General features: G+C 43.3%; 1 protein-coding gene across 1 annotated transcript in view; it reads right to left on the bottom strand.

Moving 5' to 3' along the window:
• TNR (tenascin R) overlaps window positions 1–20,490 on the bottom strand; it is a 402,664-nt gene that overhangs the window by 25,761 nt on the left and 356,413 nt on the right. The window contains exons 10-18 of the mRNA XM_047705613.1: window positions 19,246–19,335; window positions 17,930–18,193; window positions 17,065–17,334; window positions 15,811–15,930; window positions 14,764–14,910; window positions 12,110–12,229; window positions 9,352–9,495; window positions 8,541–8,671; window positions 7,496–7,628 (exon numbers count right to left, since the gene is read on the bottom strand). Coding sequence (XP_047561569.1) covers window positions 7,496–7,628; window positions 8,541–8,671; window positions 9,352–9,495; window positions 12,110–12,229; window positions 14,764–14,910; window positions 15,811–15,930; window positions 17,065–17,334; window positions 17,930–18,193; window positions 19,246–19,335 — 1,419 coding nt within the window. The remainder of the gene's footprint in view (window positions 1–7,495; window positions 7,629–8,540; window positions 8,672–9,351; window positions 9,496–12,109; window positions 12,230–14,763; window positions 14,911–15,810; window positions 15,931–17,064; window positions 17,335–17,929; window positions 18,194–19,245; window positions 19,336–20,490) is intronic.

Below are 20,490 nucleotides of genomic sequence, written 5' to 3'. Positions count from 1 at the left end.
TGAGGAGGAGCCCAGAAGCGTTTGAGAACATGCTCAAGTACCTGGATTGCTGTAGGGAGACTTACTGATCTATTTAAGAAATCAATAGGGACAAAGAAACATGAACATGGATCTTGAGTCCAAAAGATGGTTCTTTGAAAATATTAATATTAATAAGACTGATTAGGAAATAAAGAGAGAAGCTGACAAAAATAAAATGAAAAAGGAAAAAGAGCTGCAGATAAAGATTAAAATCTCTTGAAGAATTTTATCCTATTAAAATTTAAGACTCAGGCGAAATAAATTCCTAGAAGGTTAGAAAGAGTCGCAACTGGTACAAGAAGAAACCAAGACCTTGGCTAGAAACCAAGACCTTGGCCAAGACCTTGGTAGAAGTACCAGTCAAACATCTCACGTTCCTAAATCAAACAAAGAGAAACAACCAAAACAACAACAAAATAAGTCAGGTGGTTTTGGTGATGAGTTCTGCTGAAAGTTATTCCAGAAAGAGTACAAAAAATCATGAACACTGCCCATATTTTTCTTTTACATGAAGCTAATGAAACGTGAATTTCAAAAAACTCAGTAAGGGAGTATATACACAAGAAAACATGTATAGGTCAATGTCACTTAATGATTGTAGATGTAAATAGGCTAAATGAAATTTTAGCTAATCAAACCCAGCCATGCATTAAAAAAAAACATATTCAATGAAGTTTCTCCTAGGAATGTAAAGAAATGTATAAAAAAAATCTATCAATGTACTTCATCTCGTTATTAAGATAAAGGATAAACATTATATAATTAACTCAACCAATGCAGAAAAAAGCCACTGGATAGTGTTTAGCGACAAAGTTTATCATAAAAACTCTTAGCTTCAAATAGAAGAAAATTCTGTGACTTAAATGTTTTAAACTTCAAATCTAAGCGAATATTATCCTGGTTTATTTAAGATTAGCCAATTACATATTTATTTTATTTTAGAAAAGCTTAAATAGCTGTTTCTTTTCCCCATCAAAAGGAGGTCTAATAATGAAGACTTAGCAAAAAGTATGCAACATGAAGCTGCCACTAAGCATTCCTTTTAAGAATGAGAATGAGTCAAAGTTACCTAGTACCACTGTTCAGCTGAACATAGTTCTTGGGGTCCCAGTTAAAGTGACAGGGAAAGAAAATTAAATCAGAGGCATAAGGATTAGAAAAACATAGATAAAAACTATCATTATTTATAAATGATATAAAACATTTACCTAAAAATATTAACAGAAATAATAGATAATTTGTGTTAATAAAAGAGCTCAGCAGGATTGCTGGGTATAGGATCAATATACAAAAATATACAAAAATCCATAGCATTTTCCCATATCAGCAATAACCAACTAGAAAATAATTTTTAAAGTTCGATACCAGTCATCAAGCAATAAGAAATTATAAAATGTTTAGAAATGATCCAAGAGCATAACGTTATAGAGAAATACTTAGTCCTATGAAAGAACACAAAGATGATTTGAATAAAAGAAGAGATATATTTTTAGAAGGGATGACTTAGTATTCTAAAGATGTCAGTTGTCCCCAAATTACTTTATACATCTATTGCAATTCCAGTCTAAATTCAAGTTGAGATTTCTTTTGGGGAACTTGATAAACTTGTTCTATGAAAAACAAAGGTCACCAAAGAGCTATGTCGAATTCGAAAAAGAAAAGTGAGGTAAGACAATTCTTTGTTTTATCAGTTATGGAGAGATTAATGTTAAGATATTAAGTAACAGATGTGAAAATACAATGTAGTGTTGGCAAAAGAACAGATAAATAGACCATGGACTACAATATGAGTTCAGAGTTCGGAGATAGATTCGTGTACATATGGGAGCTTAATAAACAGTAAAACACCACAAATTAATGGAGAATAGATGGATTATTTAGTAAATGACGTTGAGGAAATTGGCTCACATACAAAGACAAAGAAAACTGCATCTTAACTTAATACTATAATATCGAAAATGGACTAAATATAAGAAAAATCTAGAAAGCTAATAAAGGTATGTATAGAAGAGTATCTTTGTGTCCCACAGGCAGGGAAAGACATAAAGACATCAAAAGCTCAAATAATGATAGCTATTACTTATTTAGCACAGGAAGTCTGATAGAAAGATAGATGATGTGAACAGACAATTTACAAAAAAAGGCAACCTTAAAGGCTAACAAGCATAGAGGAGATATATAAACTCAAACTTGTTATTATTTAAAGAAATTCATCTAGAAAGTGAAATATCAATTATGCCTATTAGACTGTCAGAAGTTACAAAGTTGGGTCATGTCAAGTCGTTAGGGATGATGCATGTCATTAGGAAACAGGTGCTTTCCTGCCCTGTTGTAGGGGTTGTAGACTAGAAGAGCCATCTCAAAGAGCAACACTCCATTAAACAGTGCAAACACATACCCATGACCCAGTCATTCCTCTTCTGGGTGTATATCCAAAAGGTATTGCCTCACTGACCCACAAGTGGACACATACAAGGTACTCTTGGCAACACCATTCGTAGTGTGGGAGGTCAGGGACTGTCTGATGTCCATCTTGGGAGGTTAAAGTGATGGGTGAACAGCATGCAGTATTTTGTAACAATTGGAAGCAAAAGACTAGATGCACATACGACATGGGTGGATCTTAAAACTAGCACTGAGTAGAAAACAGGGGAACAAGGGATGAGTTATCTAGCCCAATACCATTTACATACCTTTAAAATATTTCTACTCAAAACTTTTCCAAGAACACATTTTTCAAAAACACATATGAACAAGAGGGCCCAGATTCAACACCTCAGAATGATTGCATGTAGAAGGCAGAAGAAGAGATGAGGCTAGGAGGAAATAAATGTGCAGGTACAAAGAGGGATCTTGCTGGAGATTGACACTGGCGATGGGAGATAAACCGAACGGTATGGTTGATTCAGATGGTTCCTCTGAGACCCACCCATCTATCCCCATTGGACTTATGGAATGGTTTGTTCAGATGCAGTGCTTAGTGCCCTGACTCCTTCCACACAATCAGATGTCAAGGGAAAGAGAAGGTGGACTTCTCCTTTGGGGGCGGGGCGTTGCTTGTTTCCATGAAGCCAGCAGTCCAACTGTTTCTAAGTAGTGGAGCAGAGAGAAGCCCTCTGTTTCCCTACTTTAGTCGAGGAAGAAGTGTGGTGTATGTAAGAATAGAAAGTGGTGGACAGTGGTCACTGGACTTCCCAAGTGATAATTACGTGGATTTGCATGATCCACTATTTATCATCCCAAGACCCACGATTTGCTAATCTTTGCTAACTTTTATAGCTTCAAAAACTATAGCTTTTGTTAGAGTAGATTCCCAGAGTTTTTGTGAAAAGCCCCAGAGAGCAGCTCAGCCTGGATGTGGGATAGGACTGGAGCAAAGGCAATAAAGAAAACTTCTCATTACTCATCTCTGGGCACCTCCACAAATGATTGTTTTCGCTTAACCTCAAGGTCAAGACAACCTATTTTATAGTGTTCACTGTCTCTGAGGACAAGCTTTAGTGAGCGTCTTGTTTGCTTCTTATAGTATTAAAAGAGACAATGAAACCTGCCTCTCAGAAGATCATTTCACCAAGTCTCTGTTGCTCTACGGGGAATATTTGTTTCCTCATTTATATTCATGTCTCTGAAAGACAAGTAGACCTTGAATGAAATTTCAGGCGACAGTAAATTATAAATAATGTATCCATATTTTTTCTCTTCCATAGTACTTGTATTTAATTCCCCTCAGAGTCTTGTGCAAACACCAAAGACAAGAGGACAGGAAGCTATTAACATGATGGAAAGAATGAAATGGGCTTATGCTATATGGCAGGAAGGCAACAAGGGAAGATATCTTGATCAAAGAAAAGTTTTGAGGTTTTGTGGAAGTGAGTTCTGTTCTTTTAGTTTTCTCTTTCTTTCTTTCTTATTTTTAAAAACATCGAAACTCTTTTCCAGACCATTAAGTAGACATCTGCTTGAAATGTATCTCTTATTTTGGCCCACCAAAGGCAAGAAGAGGGTTTGTCGGTGGATGGAGGCCACTCAGGGGCCCCTCTCTAGGCTCTTTTGTTCCATAAGACCAGGCATAAAAAATGCGTAGAACAATAAGCTGAGATCAGCCCATCCTAAGAATAGGATGCTGCTAAGTGGAAAGCTCAGGTACTGTCAATGAAGTCGGAAAGGATGCTGGTTACTAGAATGAAATTAGCCTCTAAATCCATCAGCCCTGATTTGCTGTCACATAGGATGCTCTGGTGTTTTTTTCAGATGTCTTGCTCAGCAGGAATAATTCATGGGGTTCAGACGGCAGCACTCCAATCTTTCAAGGAAGTGAAATGTCTCTCTGCTCTTCATTTTTGTTTCTGTCTTCTCCTCCTCCTCCTTCTTCTTTTTCCCCTTCTCCTCCTCCACCTCCTTCTCCTTTTCCCTTTTCTCCTTCTCCCCTTCTTCTTTTTAGGCAAACAGGGGCCCACAGATGGAGCGTGCAGGTGAAGTAAGTGGCTCCCCTATGTGTGTGTCATGTGGGGGGTGTCAGTGAGGGTCCCATTAGAGAGGCAGGGAGAGGATGAGCTGGGATGTGTTTAGTGTCAGGGCAGGCAGAATCGGGTTCAAGGCACAGCCTCTGTGACCAGTCTTCCCAGAGGAAGCCTAATCTTGAGGGATCTTTAGGTGATCTCTGGGGATGACAGAAGAGTCCTGGTATGAGTATCACCCACCCTGTACCCTGGAGGCCCCTTCTCCTGGACTCCTCAAGGCGTCTGGCTCAAGCCACCCATCAGGCAAATCCAAATCTTTGCCGTCTTGAGAACATCCTGATTCCCACATTTAGGAAGCTGGTACTCTCGTATTCTTTTCCTCAGTATAGTTTGCTTTTGGCAGGGGAGTTGGAGGGCTGGGGCTAGGAAAGGCAGTGAAAACTCACTAATGTTGACACATATAGGCTTACTGTAATTTGTTCCCTGAAATTTACATTTGGGGTGGGAGAAAGAACCTGAAATTAGAGGGACTTTGGGCATCATACTCTGTAGGAAGAACCTCTTTGCCTGTCCCATACCTGTGATGGATGTTGAAAATCTCCTATAGCTTTTTTTTTTTTTTCCCACCAGAAATCCCTCTTCCATGCTCTACAGCTGGAACTATTCTACTCAACCAGCATTTATTACGTCCATTATCTGTCAGGCTTTGTGCAAGGTACTTTCCTGTGCTTTACTTCTGTCTACAAACTTCTTGTTCTACAACTGGTCATTTCAGTGGGTTCTGATAAATCTCTAAGACAAAATCAGCAGAGTGTGGTATGCATCAATGACTTAAATTTGAACTTGAGCTTTATAGTCAAACTCGGCAAAGGCTTCCAAACGTGGATATACCTTTGCTCCACTGGCCTCTCTTACATGAAGCTGCCACAGGGGTGTACAATAGTTTGGGTCTGGAATCCCAAATCCCGCTGGAGCCTCAGTGAGATCCAATAAGCAGAGGGTTAACAATTCATGGAAATCTGGAGAGGAGGCCAGCGTAGTAGTGGCTTTATTTGGTGAACAGTGCAGAGAGACTATGAGGATATAGCTAGGTGTTTGTTTCTTTGTCTTTATGAAACAGCCAGTGGTGGGCAGAGAAGCTGGTAGAGTAGGATAGCCCAGGTAGATCTGGAGCAAGGCACAGTTGCCAGATACTGCAGAAACCTAAGGCATATTGTCATACTGCTCACAACCACTGCTGCGGCATTGCTAGCATGGGAATTAAAACTTATACTACACTGAGCAAGCATTGAAATCAATGCATTTGGGGGATGATTTAGACCTAATAAATATGAAAATTGGGAGCTCTGTTTATGTTTCTGTCATCTGTGTCCTTTTTATGGGAAAGAAATTCTTAATTCAGTGAAAAGCTCCAATCCATGGGTCTTTGGGTGGTAGTTTGAAAAGGAGGACCATGGAAGACCCTTTAACCTGTGAATATGCAGGGAAGGGCTTGGACATGGGAGGGTAGCACCTTGACACTGAGATAAGCCACTCTGTGAAAGAGCATGGAGGGTGAGTGTAATTGACGTCAGCTCCATAGAGGGATCAGTGTCATCCAAATTCCACTTGGTTAAGACCTTAGATTCATGTTTGGTGATGTGACTGAGGTTTATTTTTGTTTTTTTTTTTTTAATTTAAAAATTGTTTTTCTGATTAATTTACTCATTGTAGACACTTTGTAAGATATTGAAAATATAAAAAAGGAGGGAAAAGAGGACTGATTCCTAACCTCACTACCCTAAAGATCCACTGGTAACATTGTGGTGTATTTGATCCATTGTCCTGCTTTGTCATTTAGAACAAGTCTACAGAGAGAGGCACTTGGGTCGTGATGGGGGATCTTCTGTCACCTCCTTCATGATTGGGGGGAATGGGCTCTGGGACAAGGCAGGATTCTAGTCATCCTGGTATGCTAGGATGGCAGGCAGACATACATCGAGGGATAAGTGATATGCTCACACTTGCCCCACAAATATGCATAGACAAACCCCTAGGATGTGGGGCAGGAAGACAGTTTAAAGTCTGGACTGGGCAGTTCTACAATACAGACTATAGATAGGGACCTTGGGTGGGAAGTGACAGAAAGGATTGGTAATAGAAACAGTCTCCACAACCAGATCAACTGGAGTCAAATCCCAGTTCTCTTATGTAAGAGCAATGGGGGTCTTAGATGAGTTACCTCCCATGTGGCTCAATTTCCTCATCTGTAAATGGGGATAATAGAACATACTTCATAGGCTGTCATGATGACTGAATTAGGTAATACATGTAATGCAGTCAGAACAGTGCCTATTGTTAGCTTATTTCCTCTTATGCAAATTAGGATGCTTTTATCCCTTATGGGCATTTTCAGGTAATTTCTGCTGATACTTAGTTGGAGGAAGGCAGGAGGAGCAGCTTGGTTCAGAAGCAGAAGACCCTGGTTGTAGCTTGACCCAGCCACTTACCAACCATGCAAGTCATTTGATTTCCATGCACTCTGTTTCATCATCTGTGAAATGGGGGTAGTAAGTCCCTCCTTACCAGTTGCTATAGGGACTTCGTTGAGACCATAGGATGCAAAAATACTTTGTGTATGGACAAGAACCCTAGATTTAATATGGAGGGTTTACTCTTGGTACTTTTATTAAGTGATTCTCTGATTACAGGCAGCAGAGGAATCAAAGAGGGAAGGATGAACTTTGCTGGGAAAACACTTGCAGAAAATCTGAACCTGAGGTCTTCAGTTGGTGCATTTAGTGGGTCCAGGAGGACAAGGAATTTGTGCTGCTGGTTCCTAGGATTACCTTGGTAGGTAGAAATTTCCTGGCAGGGCCTTGGAAGGGGGAAGTAGGGAGTGGAAGAAACCCTTACTGTCCTTCACAGGAAGAGTTTCTCTGGGAGGTTCCTCCCTGACCAAGCCCCTGAGAAGCTGCTGAAGAGCCAGCCATCATGCAGGGAAGAAGGCGGCGTCACGGCGGTGGCTCTCTCACCTGTGGTGAAGGTGGTGGAGGTGAGGCTGCTCCGGGCGGTGTCCTGGGCTGCCCGCAGGAGCACTGTGTAGTCTGTGCTCTCAGACAGACCCTCCAGTCGGATCCACGTGTCCTCTGCATCCACGATCAGCTCCTGTGGAACAAGCCAGGGAGGCAGGTGGAAGGGAATGACTGGCATTCCCTTGAGAGGAGCTGGGAAGGGAAGCCCAGAGCCCACGGCCAGCTGGGTCAACATTGCCATGGCCATTATGTGCTCTCCATTCCAGAACAAGGAGAGAACTGAGCCCATAAGCAGAGAGGACAGCTCCTGTGTGAGATCTAGGCACCTCCTGCCTCTCAGATGCACATTGGCATAAAGGCAGGCAAAGGAATTGAATCGAGTGGTTTTCTATTGTACGAGATTCCTCAGGACCCGGGGAGGGAAATCCTAGGCCTCCATATTCCATATCCAACAGACTAACTCTGCTTAAATCTACTATATATATTCGGCTTCTGACTATGATTGAACTTAAAAAAAAAAAAAAAAGGATTTCATTGTGAACAGAAGTTTGACAACCCGTATTCTAGAAATACTGTTTCATCTGATCATATAACACAGAAATTTGTCATCTCGTCACTGCAGGCTATACAGATGTAGCCTTTATAATGCTTATTAAGAGGCATAAAAGACTATTGAATTTGGTCTCCAGCTCATGTTTGCTTGGCCCTGCTATTGAATTTTTTTTTTCCCCAAAACTATGTACTTATGTAGGCTTGGAAGTTTCCAATGCTCTTCACATCACCATATTGAAAGCCCCACCACAACCAAGTGAAGCCGTGGAGGTAGACACCACTGTTATCTGGACCAGAGACTACGGCTTTGGGGGGGTTCGTGGTTTGCTTCAACTTATGAAGAGAGTAACAGCGAAGCCAGGACTAGTACCAATGTCTCTGGCTGGCAGACTCAGGCCCTTTACTCAACAGTGTGTATGTATCCATCTGGCAAACCCCATTTGCTCCCTTTGGACTGCTTGAGAGAAAAATCCCCCTTACAGAAAAATCTCACCTTGCGGCTTCCATCAGTGGATCTGTAGGTTAAGATGTAGTTCTCAATCTCTGCTCTGGGAGGCTGCCAGGAGATCAGGGCACTTTGTCTGGTGACTTCACTGGCCGTCAGGTTTGCAGGAGGGTCCAGGACTACAAAAAAGGGAGAAAATGCCAGGAGTGCCTGCCTCTTCAGCTCCTGTCTGTTTGATTCCATCCCAGGCATGTGTATCTCTTTGCCCACCTATGTGGTCTCTGGGCTGCTCACACGCTGACCCTAGTTCTATCTTGGACAGGAGCAGAAAGGGTGCTCATGGGTCAGAAAAGCATCAGTCAGTGTCATGATCATCCCTGCAACTCTTCCCCCCTTCCCTCATCTGGGCCTTGGGGCCTAGGTGGGACATCTTCTGATCTGACCTATGTTGGAAATCATGACCTTATTAAGTCAGCATGTCTGTGAGTTCACTCTTGGGCTTACACCATTCCCACATTTATACCTCTGTCTAGTGTTCTGGCTGTGATTGTGCTCAGCAACTGTTCCCAAGTATCAAGCCCTGTAACAGGCAGCAGATTTTTCTGGGCCAGATGCATGGCCAGTATTGGCCTCTCTTGGCCTGGTTCCACAGCTGTCAGCCAGACCCAGAATGAGAGCGGGAAACAGACACGCATCTATTGCCTGAGAGCCGCAGCTCACTTTCCCTGGCGTTTGGGCAGCAGTCCACCAAAATACAAACAGCTCGTGGCTGCACTGTCCAAAGCGGCAAAGTCTGTCATGGAGTCTAGGGACTAAAAGCATCTAGGGACGCCGGATATGTAGCCAACCAGGTACTCACGGGTAGAGAAGTTGGTGCTGATGGTGCCACTGGTGAGAGGCCCACTAGTGGCATACATATTGACAGTGTAATGGGTACTAGGAAGCAGGCCAGAAAGCTGGAATTCCTCACTGCCTCCATCAACCAGGATGGTCTCTCCAGCAACTGAAATCCAATGAACATGGGTAAGAATTGAGTAAGGCTCTTCCACCTAGGAAAGCCCTTCCAAATGCAAAGGCATTTCATAAAGACTCAGTATTAGAGAATTTTAGAAAGAATCTCCTTAAGGTTATCTAGCTTAGCATTGTTTTCCACAGGAACATCCCCTCTCATCTCGTTTTGCCTCTTAGTTGAGAAAGATAGTCTTTATTTGGAGGCCAGATTGTCTTTCCATGACTTCTACTCAGGCCACTGGGGTTACAAAGAGTACGCTGAATCCTTTGTCTATGTGGCTCCTTCTTTCCGCCACACCTCCTAATCCTGTCCTCTCCTCTAGGCTGTGAAAATTTATCTCCAACCACTGTTACATGCATGGGGTAATTCTAAAATCATTGATTCTTCGCGTTTATTTCTACTGCATTTTGCCTCGTCGATTGAGTTTTGGACCACTGGTTCAGTTTATTGAAATATATTTGAATTTGGATTCTACTGATTACAGTTTTTAAAAAAATTTTATATAAGTACCATTCACAGGTGCATCACAGAGTGATTCAACTTCTCCAGCTATGCTCACCGCAAACACAGTGACCATCTCTCACCATACGGTGCGCTAACACCATCGTTGACTTACACGGTTTCGTTTTATATACAAATGTGGTGCGCGTGTCTTCTCTGTATTCATTTAGCTGTCAATAACACTGCTTGTTAGAGCAGGGCCAAGCTCTTTACGGTGTTTTTAGAATACTCCTGAGTCACTCAGCATTTAAGAAAGGCACTCCCTCAAACTGGGTAGGGTCTGAGGTTTCAAGTTTCTTGGGGTCTAAAGGCATAGAAGTCATGCAAAGAAGTAAAAATCCAAACCAGCTCTTTGAAAGAACAAACATAACGACTGTCATTTGCAGCATCCTGCCTGCGGCCTCTGCTCTGGCCACATCAAACCATGACAGTTGCTCCAAAGTCCTCATGGTCTCTTGTATCTCTACAGATGTGCTCAGGCTGCTCTTTGTCTTAGAAGTCCCTGCCTTCTCTTCTCCTTCTCTAGCTTTACCTAAGATCTCCCTTCTTTCTTCCCCTCCACACCCTCACCCCCAAGGAGTGATCCATCCCATGTGGCCCAAGCTGTTTTGGGATTGCCTCTATCACAGCACTGCTCACGTTGGGTTCTAACCATGTGCCCGCCTCGTCATCATCAGAAGTGAGGTCCGCGAGGAGAAGCACCCAAATTTTGTCTCTGAATTCTTACAGCTTTGTTGAGCGTATGGCTCATGGAGGACATTCCACAACATTTGTTGAATGAATGGAAGTCAGTTGGCATGACGGAGCCATGTACTTTGCACCTGTGAGCGGGTGGGTGGGAACACTGGAAGTTTTGACAGAGGACATAGTGTTGAAACTAAGACTTAGAGGATGGGTTTGTCTAGGAAGACATGTGGGGAGGGAATTTCCAGGTAGAGGAAACAATGCGTGCAAATGCATGGTGGTCTGGGAAGGCATGGTAGGAATTAAGAAATGCTGGCCTGTGACATGCAAGGAGAGGGGGCAGGAGTTGAAATTGATTGTGTATGCACATAGATGGGTTATGATGTATCTGTAGTCATGATATTCATTCCTTGAGGAGCACTATTCAATTGGCTACCAGTCTATGTTACTCAAATATGATCCATCATTTATTTTTCCATCTAAGTGATAAGTAGGTTTTTCTGATGCCTTGCTGAAATCCAAGTGTGCTAGCAGATTTGCCAATTAAAAAAAAAGATATAAAATGGCTTTGGTAAAACTTATTCTTGGTGACCCTGTGCTGATATATTTTTCCAATTTATTTAATAGTCTGTTTTGGTTTTTATTTTTCCAAGCTTTAATAATCAGTTTACTTTACAGCTTACAAACTTGGCTTTCTCTGTCATTTTTTGAAAATTAAGACATCTGCTTATCTTTTGTCTTCTGGTATCTCTGTTCTCTGGATTCCTGAATATAACCCACAACAGTTCTGTGATCACATGTATAATTTAGGCAAGGAAATAACTTTCCCAGGCTTAGATACTTGAATTACTCAACATTTATTGTGCTTTGGGCTTCTTTATTCAACTTCAAATAGTATAAGGTGAACAAGCATGGTGAGAAGACAATGAAACTCCAGACTTCATGTTGGCTCAAACTTTGGCATTGGATATGGGTAGACAAGACTAAAGCGACAGGAGTTTGCTAGCTCTGAATGCTTTGTTACCATGTGTTATTTGCTACAAGCATCGTACTTTAGTGTTTTTCTTGCTCTGTAAACATCTAGAAAAGTGTGCTTTCTTCCTTATAGCATTTGGGGGCAAGTCTTAGTTCAATTCTGAATTTTGTCTTCCAAATGCTATTCCTCTGTTTTTATATTTATTTTTGTTTACATGCCCTTGTTGTACCTTTCATATTCAGCTTTCTGAATTCCTGTAGTTGATATAGGTTGTAGAGTTTAGGGACATCTTTAGAGCTTTACAGGGAAAGTAAAGCAGGAAAATTTCTAAGATGTCCCTCACATTGATAAAATGTCCTTTTTTTTTTTTAACTTTCATAATAGCCTTCAGCGCCTATTCCCACCATTCCCACCTGCCCAGTGCATAGACCTGTAAATATTCACCTGCAAAGTGTGTGAGAATAATGACGTAGTTCTCCACTTGACCCATTGGAGGCTTCCATTGCAGCAGGGCTTCTGTTGGAGTAATGTTGCTAGCAGTCAGATCCACAGGGTTGTCCATGGCTGAAACAGAGCCGGGAAGATCAGGTAAACATAGGAGATATGGAAGGATGGAAGTGCAGTGAACTATCTCTTATAGTTTCCTCCATCATGCTTGTCTGCTGCTGTGCCATACAAAACAATGAAGTGACTGGAGACCTCTTTCCTTCCTTCCTATCTGATCCCAACTTCTTCTCCCTTCCCTTCTTCCTCACGAGTACGCAGTTCCTTTCTGATGGGCCCCAGATCTTCCTTTTTTTGATCCATTAACTTATGCACGGAGCACTGTCAGGGGCTACAGGGGATTCCAAGGTAAGGCTGTTGTGTTTTACACATTTAAACTTAGATGGAGAAACTAAGAACATAGAGGAATTGTTATATTTCTTTAGTTAATGAGATAATTTGCTTTCCAGGCTGTTTGCACTTTCATAAATATAAGGGACATGTCTTGTGGGACAATCTCTGTTCATGAGCTTCGGAAAGTGTGGTGAGAGTTCCATGAAGTCAAGGAGTATCCACAGCACTTAGAACTTGCAAGTTTCCCAATACTTGTGGAAGGACTGAATAGGACTCAGGTTGCCTTAAGAGTCATATATGGTGAGTGAATTCTTGCTTTGCTACTCACAGGCTCCCTTTGTATTAAGTCTTGGGTATCCCTTTTGTGGCCTAGCGAGTCATGGGGATTCTTTCAGGCTAAAGGCCACTAGTGTCTGTTGCGGGGAACAGAGTTTACTCAACACGGGACCAAGCTCCTATTCTTATTTGCCCATGCTCTATGCCTTTGTTTCTTACTATGCTTCCCTTCTATAAATTTGGGATTTATGTCAGAAATGGATGTTGTTATAATAGTTTAGGTATCAACTCAACCTAAGTGTCATGTAGTTTACTCTTGGGGACCAAGATATGTTGTTGATCTGGCCCTGTTCTCTAACTAAAGGTTTCCATTGCTTGTCTATGTTCCTTATTTGGAAGTGACAACTGTGAAATATTTTTTACATTTTAATCTGAATTGTCAAAACAAGTTCTTCAAATGCAACCTCATGAAAAGAGACAAAGAAGAAAAGTCTTGGAAGACTACAGTTAGCTTGATCTCGCTGAGATTAACTATGAGACCCTGAAGGAGGTCTCATTTTCCAAAGCTGTAAAATCATAGTTCTCACATTAAAACAACAGCAGGAGAGGACATTTCTGTGGGCAATCTGTTTATCGGGAGTTGCCACAGTAGCTCTGTCTGAACCTGAAGGAGGGTGGTTTGGGTTGGTACGTGGCTGTATCTCCACTTCACAGATACTGCTTGCTGCTTATGACGAAGAACCCAAGGAATGGGGTTGACCCAACTTGACCCAAGTTGCTACTTTCTTTTACCTTAGGGGTTAGAAGGCTCTTGAAATCCATTTTATAGTCCTCAAAGAGAAAAAGTCTAATTTATTTGGCATGAATTTCTAAGACTTTCAGGAAGGTTAGTGGGAGGCTTCTTTGGACTCACTGGGCATCACTTTGAGTCACTATTTCTTGATTCCTTAATGGTCACAGATAATTTGATGGAGAGGAAAGGCTAGACCAAAAGCATGGCTGCATTATGTGTATTTACAGGCCTGGAAGGAGACTAGAGAAGATGAGAATATCCTGTTGTGTTTCTTAGAAAAATAATTTTTTTAGGTTCTGAAACATTCTGAGGGCATGTTTCTTTGGCCATTACTTTACAGATGTTTCTGGGCCTGTGAGAGCATCTACAAAAGCAGTGAGGAATTCCAAGTTACCTTTTCCTCATTCAGGAAAAGCCATTCTCTGATCAAATGAAGCAGCCTCAAGAAATTCTGGTGTTCTAACGAGGCAAGCTGGATATTTCCCATGTGCAACGGGAACAATAGCTTAACTGGGAGGTTAGGTCTGGGGACAGAAAACTTTGGCTGTTCCCTCTGGTGCCTTCTATAGCAAATCTTTCCTAGTTCTGCATGGTGGGCGAACTCTGGGCCAGAGCAGGAGGAGAAATAGAGCTGGTGCAGGAGCCCTGTCCTCAGGCCCATCCAAGGAGCTCATTTTCCAAAAAAAGTTCTCCACCTTTGGAGCACAAAGCAATAGCCAATGCAGTGACTTGGTGGTTTCTGACTAGGATGAAGAGCTTCAGGACCCTGAGGATTATTACTGAAATAACAACCTTTTCCTTCCCTGAGGTAAAATTTACATGACTGAGTCTTTTAAAAAATTAGATGAGATGACTCAGATGTCTGCTCTGGAATTATCTTCCATAATGGGTCTTTGAAAGGTCACTTCTCCTATTGAAAATTCCTTGAAAATTTCTGACCTAAACCAATAAAACTCTTAGAAGGGGGTTACTCTCTAAATTCCCAGTATTAGAGAGGAATAGCAGAGGGAAGAGAAACCATAAATTGCTTTGCATGACATAGTGAGCCACAGGAGCACTCAGAAATGGAGCTTCTGAGCCCAGAGACAGTGTCCTCTGTATTAGCCAGAACAACTCCATATTTGGCCCTTCCGTCTGTTGCAGGTCCTCAACCAGGGTCCTGACTTGGCTCACGACAGGGAGACATGCCTACCTGTGTGAATGAGGGTACAGATACGCTCACTCTCTTCCCTGCCCCGCACGCTGTTGAGACTGATTTCATATTCAGTAGCTGGATATAGCTTGGTGATGGTGAATTCCGTCACTGTATTGGGCACCACTGAGCTGTCCAACCGTCCCACTAAGGAAGAGAAGAAGACACTGTTAAAGTTCATGGATGCTTCACCAACATAGCTAATGGTATAATCTACGTAGAAGCTTCTGGCAGCACTTCATCATGAAGCACATTTGGGTTCAAGGCCCAGCACTCACTGGGGAGGATGGAGAAATGGTTCATAGATTAAGAATGTTGGAGCTTGAAGAGGCCTGGCATGCTAGTCCCAACCCCTCATTTTATAGGTTCCTTGGAACAAAGAAAAAAGGTGGTTAGGTGGTTTTCTAACAAGCTGGTCTTCTTAAGGCAGTTGAGAGGTCATGGCTACAAAGAGTGGTCCATGCATCCCAGAGAGAGTCTGGAAAACAATCCCACTGCCTGCTGGAAGTGGGCATGCCCTCTACTTTGTTAACAATGTAGCATGCTCTAGCAGGAACTGGCAGAAAGCAGGGGAGGTCTGGACCAACTTTTTCTGACTCAAAAGTTGGCTGGAGTGGTAGAAATAGAACCACCATCACTGTGGTTCCCTTTAAGGCTCTATCTAGTTCAGCCAAGTCTTTAGGCGTCCCCGAGGATTCTAGTCTTAGACTTCACTCTCTCAGGAGCATAAATGTGACCCTGGCTCTTGGCAGAATCCTTTAGGGTTCTTTGTCATTTACTACACTTCTTAGATACCATGGTTCACTCTGCTGGTAGAGAGCCTGCTTTCTGGGTGAATACAGCCAAGACTTTTGTGAGAGGAGTTGGTGAGTTCAGGGTTTCTTGGCTGCTCCTCCTCAGCCCACTCTCATGCTGGAACATGCCACAGAGAGGAGGAGAATGCAGGCGAAGGGGACTGATATCCGCTGGGATATGTAGTTGTCCCATCACAACCTTCACTTAGCTCCAAATCCCATCCACTTGTGAGAAAGCAAATAACTTTATTACCTTGTGTTGGCCGATAGGAAACTCGGTAGTAATCAAAAGATGCAACGGGAGGGCTCCAGGAGACCATAACTGAGTCCTTGGTCACGTTGCTAATTGTGATGTCTTTGGGGGGATCAATTCCTGCAAGGAACAGGGTAGTTATGGAGAAAAGATAGAAAGCACAGTGTGAAAAAACAATTCCTATCATTGGTTTCATGGGGACCAAAAGCTAATAGGGCTTCAGAGGCAGACAAGATCTTTATACCAGAGCCCCCTTAAAGCCATGGTCAGGCCAAAGTTTCACATGAAACCTTAGTTATTGGCTAAAACTATGTTCATGGGGAATATTTTAACAACATGAAGTCAAGTTGGCAAACTGTGCTAGGCAGCAACTATCACTTGTGTGAACGCCAACTGGGAACCTTCTTTTAAGTTCATATCTTTTGTTTTGAACTGGGAGTAACATGGTCGTTGTCTCTGGAGCAACTTCTCTTGGACAAACTCAGCTGTGTCTTATTTTTTACCAGCCACCTACGGTTCAATTTGGAAAAACCTCCTGTCGAGTCTAGAGGGATTTCAGAGCACAAGTCCAGAACAAATCCACTTTCCTAAATTGTATTTCATCTGTACTGGATACTTTATTTTTTTGACTCCTGGAGGATCCCAGGGTCGAAATCAGCCAGTGCTTAATCCACTTGTCCAGTATGTGAGTTCTTGTTATTATGTAGGAAACCAGCGAAATACATGTATCCTCACCCACACGCACACTCCTATCTGGGATTGTATTTGAGAATTATGAGGCAAGCATGATCCAGTTCATCTCAGAGTGCCTGTGTTTTCCAGGCAACATGCAAATCAACCCCATTTTCTGAGTCTCAGGTTCCCACATGGTTGCCTTCCAGTCCCATATAATTTTGAGGAAGCATCATTTGTATGAGTGACGTTACTGAGCAGTCAGAGATGGGGTTTCCTCTTGAAGGCTAATTCTCTTCAGACTGGTTATGTGGACCAGTTGGTCCTCTGGACCAACACATTCAGGCCCTGGCTTCCTTAAGACATTGAGTCCATCCTACCTTACCAAAGGAAGGTTCCCATCTTATATATTCTGAGAGATCCTGGAAGAGGTGGCTTTTTCAGAACAGCTCACTGGCCCTCTCTAGCCAAATGGCACAGCCCTCTACTACTTGGGTGTTTCTCTTTGTAAAGTTCATTGACTTGTTAAAAACCTCTGGAGGCACTCCTTTCACCACCTGCTGCCAAGTCCTCCAGCCTCACCTGTGGTGATGGAGCCCACAATGGGCTCAGAGGTCACCGTGCCATGGACTGCTACCAGGTTCACAATGTACTCAGTGGCTGGCTGCAGCCCCATCAGGACAGTATGCCTCTTGGTGGCATCCAGGGAGACCTCTGTCATCTCTTCCTCTTCATCCCGAGGGCTGTAGTTCAGAATGAGTCTGTCTGCTGGAGGGGATGGGTCACTCCAGGTTATGTTTACACTGGAGGAGGTCACGTGAGAGAAGTGTAAATGGGAGATGGGGCGGAAGCCTGTAAAGCAGAGGAGATCATGGTTCTGAAACATGGGAAATGGTGGTGGCTTCGAAGAGCCAACTGACCGAAGCAATCTGTTTTCCTTGTAAACCAGGACCCCCCTTCACGTGCCGACTCAGAGCTTGCACCTTCTCACTCTCTAGGCCTGTCCACGCTCCTTCTCCAACCCATATATGGAAAAATGAATGCCCTTAGCAGGGTAAAACCTGTATGAGTTATTTGTAATACTCACCCAGGATTTAACATCTTTCTCCTAGGAGAAATTTCACCTGATTGCAAGGATTCTCTGAATGCCCACTGATTTAGTGCGGGCAGGGGAAGATGAACAGAATCAACCCCTTTGTCCAGGCTGTAGAAAGTCAGATACACATTTTCTGGCATTGTAGGCAACCTTGTTCATCTCTCCCCCCTTATTTCCAACCATTCCATCTTGATATAATTATTCATTTCTCCTCTACCTCTTCTTTCTCTACCCACATTCCTCCTTCTCTAAACAAAATGGGGCATTCAAAGAGTGGGTTGCCTAGATGACCTTCATGTACTAAGACCCATTAACTCCTGAACCCAGTTGGGGTTTCTGCTACCCTCGTACCTGTGAAGGCGTCCACCGTGGACTCAAAGCTCTGCTGCCGACCCCTCTCAGCAGTGATTGAAATGATGTACTCTGCTCCGGGCTCTAGATCTGTCAGGGTGTACGAGGTCCTGTCTTTGGGCACAGTGACTTCTGAGGCAATGCCGGAGGATGGGGTGAAGGTAATTCGGTAGTGATCAATGGGGCCACTGGCCTTGGTCCAGATGAGGGAGATCGAAGTTTCTGAGGAGGCTGTCACCATGAGGTCTCGGGGACTGTCAAGTTCTGTGGATCAACACAAGTGGCCTAATTTATACAAGTTCCAGAGATCGGGCAGTATTTATTGGAATTGGACCTTCCCTGTGGATTTCTAAGCTATCAGCAGGCCTGCTGACCACAATGATTAGCTTGTCATTGCTGACAATTAACTCACATTTTGTTAAACACCTTCTCTTTGAAAGATGGCCAAGGGCTTGGAATATAGACAGACAATCTGGGTAAAGGCATCAGGGGCTCCCACACCACCACACATCCACATCTGGGACTAAGCTGGATGCTAGGTGTCAAGCTCTCTATATTCATTTTCTCCCAGCCTTTCTCAGTAAGCCAACCAGGGTAAAATAGGAGCCACTGTCAAGTAGGGATATGACCTTCCTGGCAACAGCAGTTACCCCTGTTTCTGAGGCCATTTTGATTGACCTGGCCATGTGTGTGCAAATCTGAGAACTTCTGGGAACCCATGTCCTCTTGGTTCTCTAGAGAGGTTGTTTCCACTAGAATGAGCCTTGGGACAGGGATTGGTTCAAAATCCCCAGCTCAGTCCAGGCAGCCTGTACCAAAGGCACTAGAGCAACTTTGAAATTTACCCAGAATTAGGAAGCAAACCTGCTGGAGCCAGAATAGCAGGGGTGGACTTTCCCTTTGTCCTTAGATTTAATGGGTTGTTTCCAGATCTAAACCTTTATCCCTGTGGCCTTTCTGAGGGCTTCTGTCATGCATGATGAGGGACATCACATTCTGCCTGTTCCGGGGTGGTCTAGAAAGAAATATGACCTGCTATGACACAACTGATTTGGAATTTTCCACCTCTGTGGGCAGCCCTTCAGACCATGGGAGATGTGGGGAAGAGAGGAAGACTATCCTGCATGCTGATGTCAGAGGTTAGGCACGGAGGTCACTGCAGGGAGATGTTGTTTCTAGGCTGGTAACTGTCATCCAGGGACCTTCTCATGAAGGGACATTGTCTTCTGACCAAGCCTTGCCAGGACAAGCCTCCATGGCTTTTCAGGCCTACAGAAATTATCCTGGTTTTCTTTGGCACCAATCCTCTTACTCACCAGTCCTGGCATTCATGGTGGCTGGTACACTTTGCTGTGAGTCCATGACAGCGGAAATTCCAACTCCGTACTCAGTGCCGGGCACCAGATCTGTTGGCAGATGCAGAAACAACCATTATTCCATGTGAGTGTCTGTGGTGGGAAAGGCAGAAAGGAGGGAAGCCAAGGAGCTCAGATTCCTGTTCAGATCTTACATTTAGTCCTTCCTGAATCTCCTCCTAATTTTATCGAGGACAAAATCCCAATTTTACATTGTAGAAAGTCCATACCAAGTCAACAGGATGAAGCGTTCAATGCAGAGCTCCCTTCTTGCTGCTGATCTCGGGAAGGCAGCCAGGCTGCCCTTGCTGGTGACCTTCAGAAATGTGCTCTGCTGTGGAAGGTCTCCCCGAGGTACTTAGAGTCTCGGATTGGTTACCACGGGAGAAGGGAGTCCTTGTATAAGCTGAGAATTGGCGGAGTGTGTCATCGAGAGGGATTGTGTGGACTTGGGCCTTTAAAGCATTTTTTGAACATTGTGTGCGAGCATCAACTGCACCTTTTATAGGCAGGGACTGAAGCCATATGGAGACTCCAGGATCCCTTCTAGGGAGCAACACTGGATGGACTTTCTGAGCACAGGAGGTCAGGCCTTTCACGTAGGCACAGGCAGAAGCCCCATTGCTGTGGGCTCCTACCAAGGTCAGCAATTCAGACCCCAGGGTATTTGAAGTTATGGATCCAATCTCAGGATGACTTCTGGGGGAACTCTGGAGATGGAAAAGGCGCAAAAACTCTCCAACTAAAGGATATAAGCTTCTTTGGGGGAAATTCTTTGGGGGTTTAATTCAAAGAATTGTTGGGAGCCTCCCAGGATATCTACAATTATCTGGGGGTGTTTCCTTATCCTCTCCCACATTCATTTTCAGACTAACTGGCTTGACTGGCATATTAATTTCCTATTGCTGCTGCTGTAACAAATTACTACAGTTTAGTGGCTCGGAACAACATAAATCTATTATTGTACAATTCAGCATTCAGCGGGTCTGAAGTCTAAATGGTTCAACAGGGTTGCAGCCTCTAGAGGCTCTGGCAGAGGAATCATTTCTTTGCCTTTCCCAGCTTCTAGAGGCTGCCTGCATCCCTTGGTTTGTGGCTCCTTAATCCATCTTCAAAGCTGACAGAACAGCATTTTTTTTTAAATTTTATTTATTTGACAGACAGATCACAAGTAGGCAGAGAGGCAGGCAGAGAGAGAGAGGAGGA

Source organism: Lutra lutra, chromosome 15 (genome assembly GCF_902655055.1).
Source record: "Lutra lutra chromosome 15, mLutLut1.2, whole genome shotgun sequence".
Lineage (NCBI taxonomy): Eukaryota > Metazoa > Chordata > Mammalia > Carnivora > Mustelidae > Lutra > Lutra lutra.
This window is presented reverse-complemented; position numbering and strand designations above follow the sequence as displayed.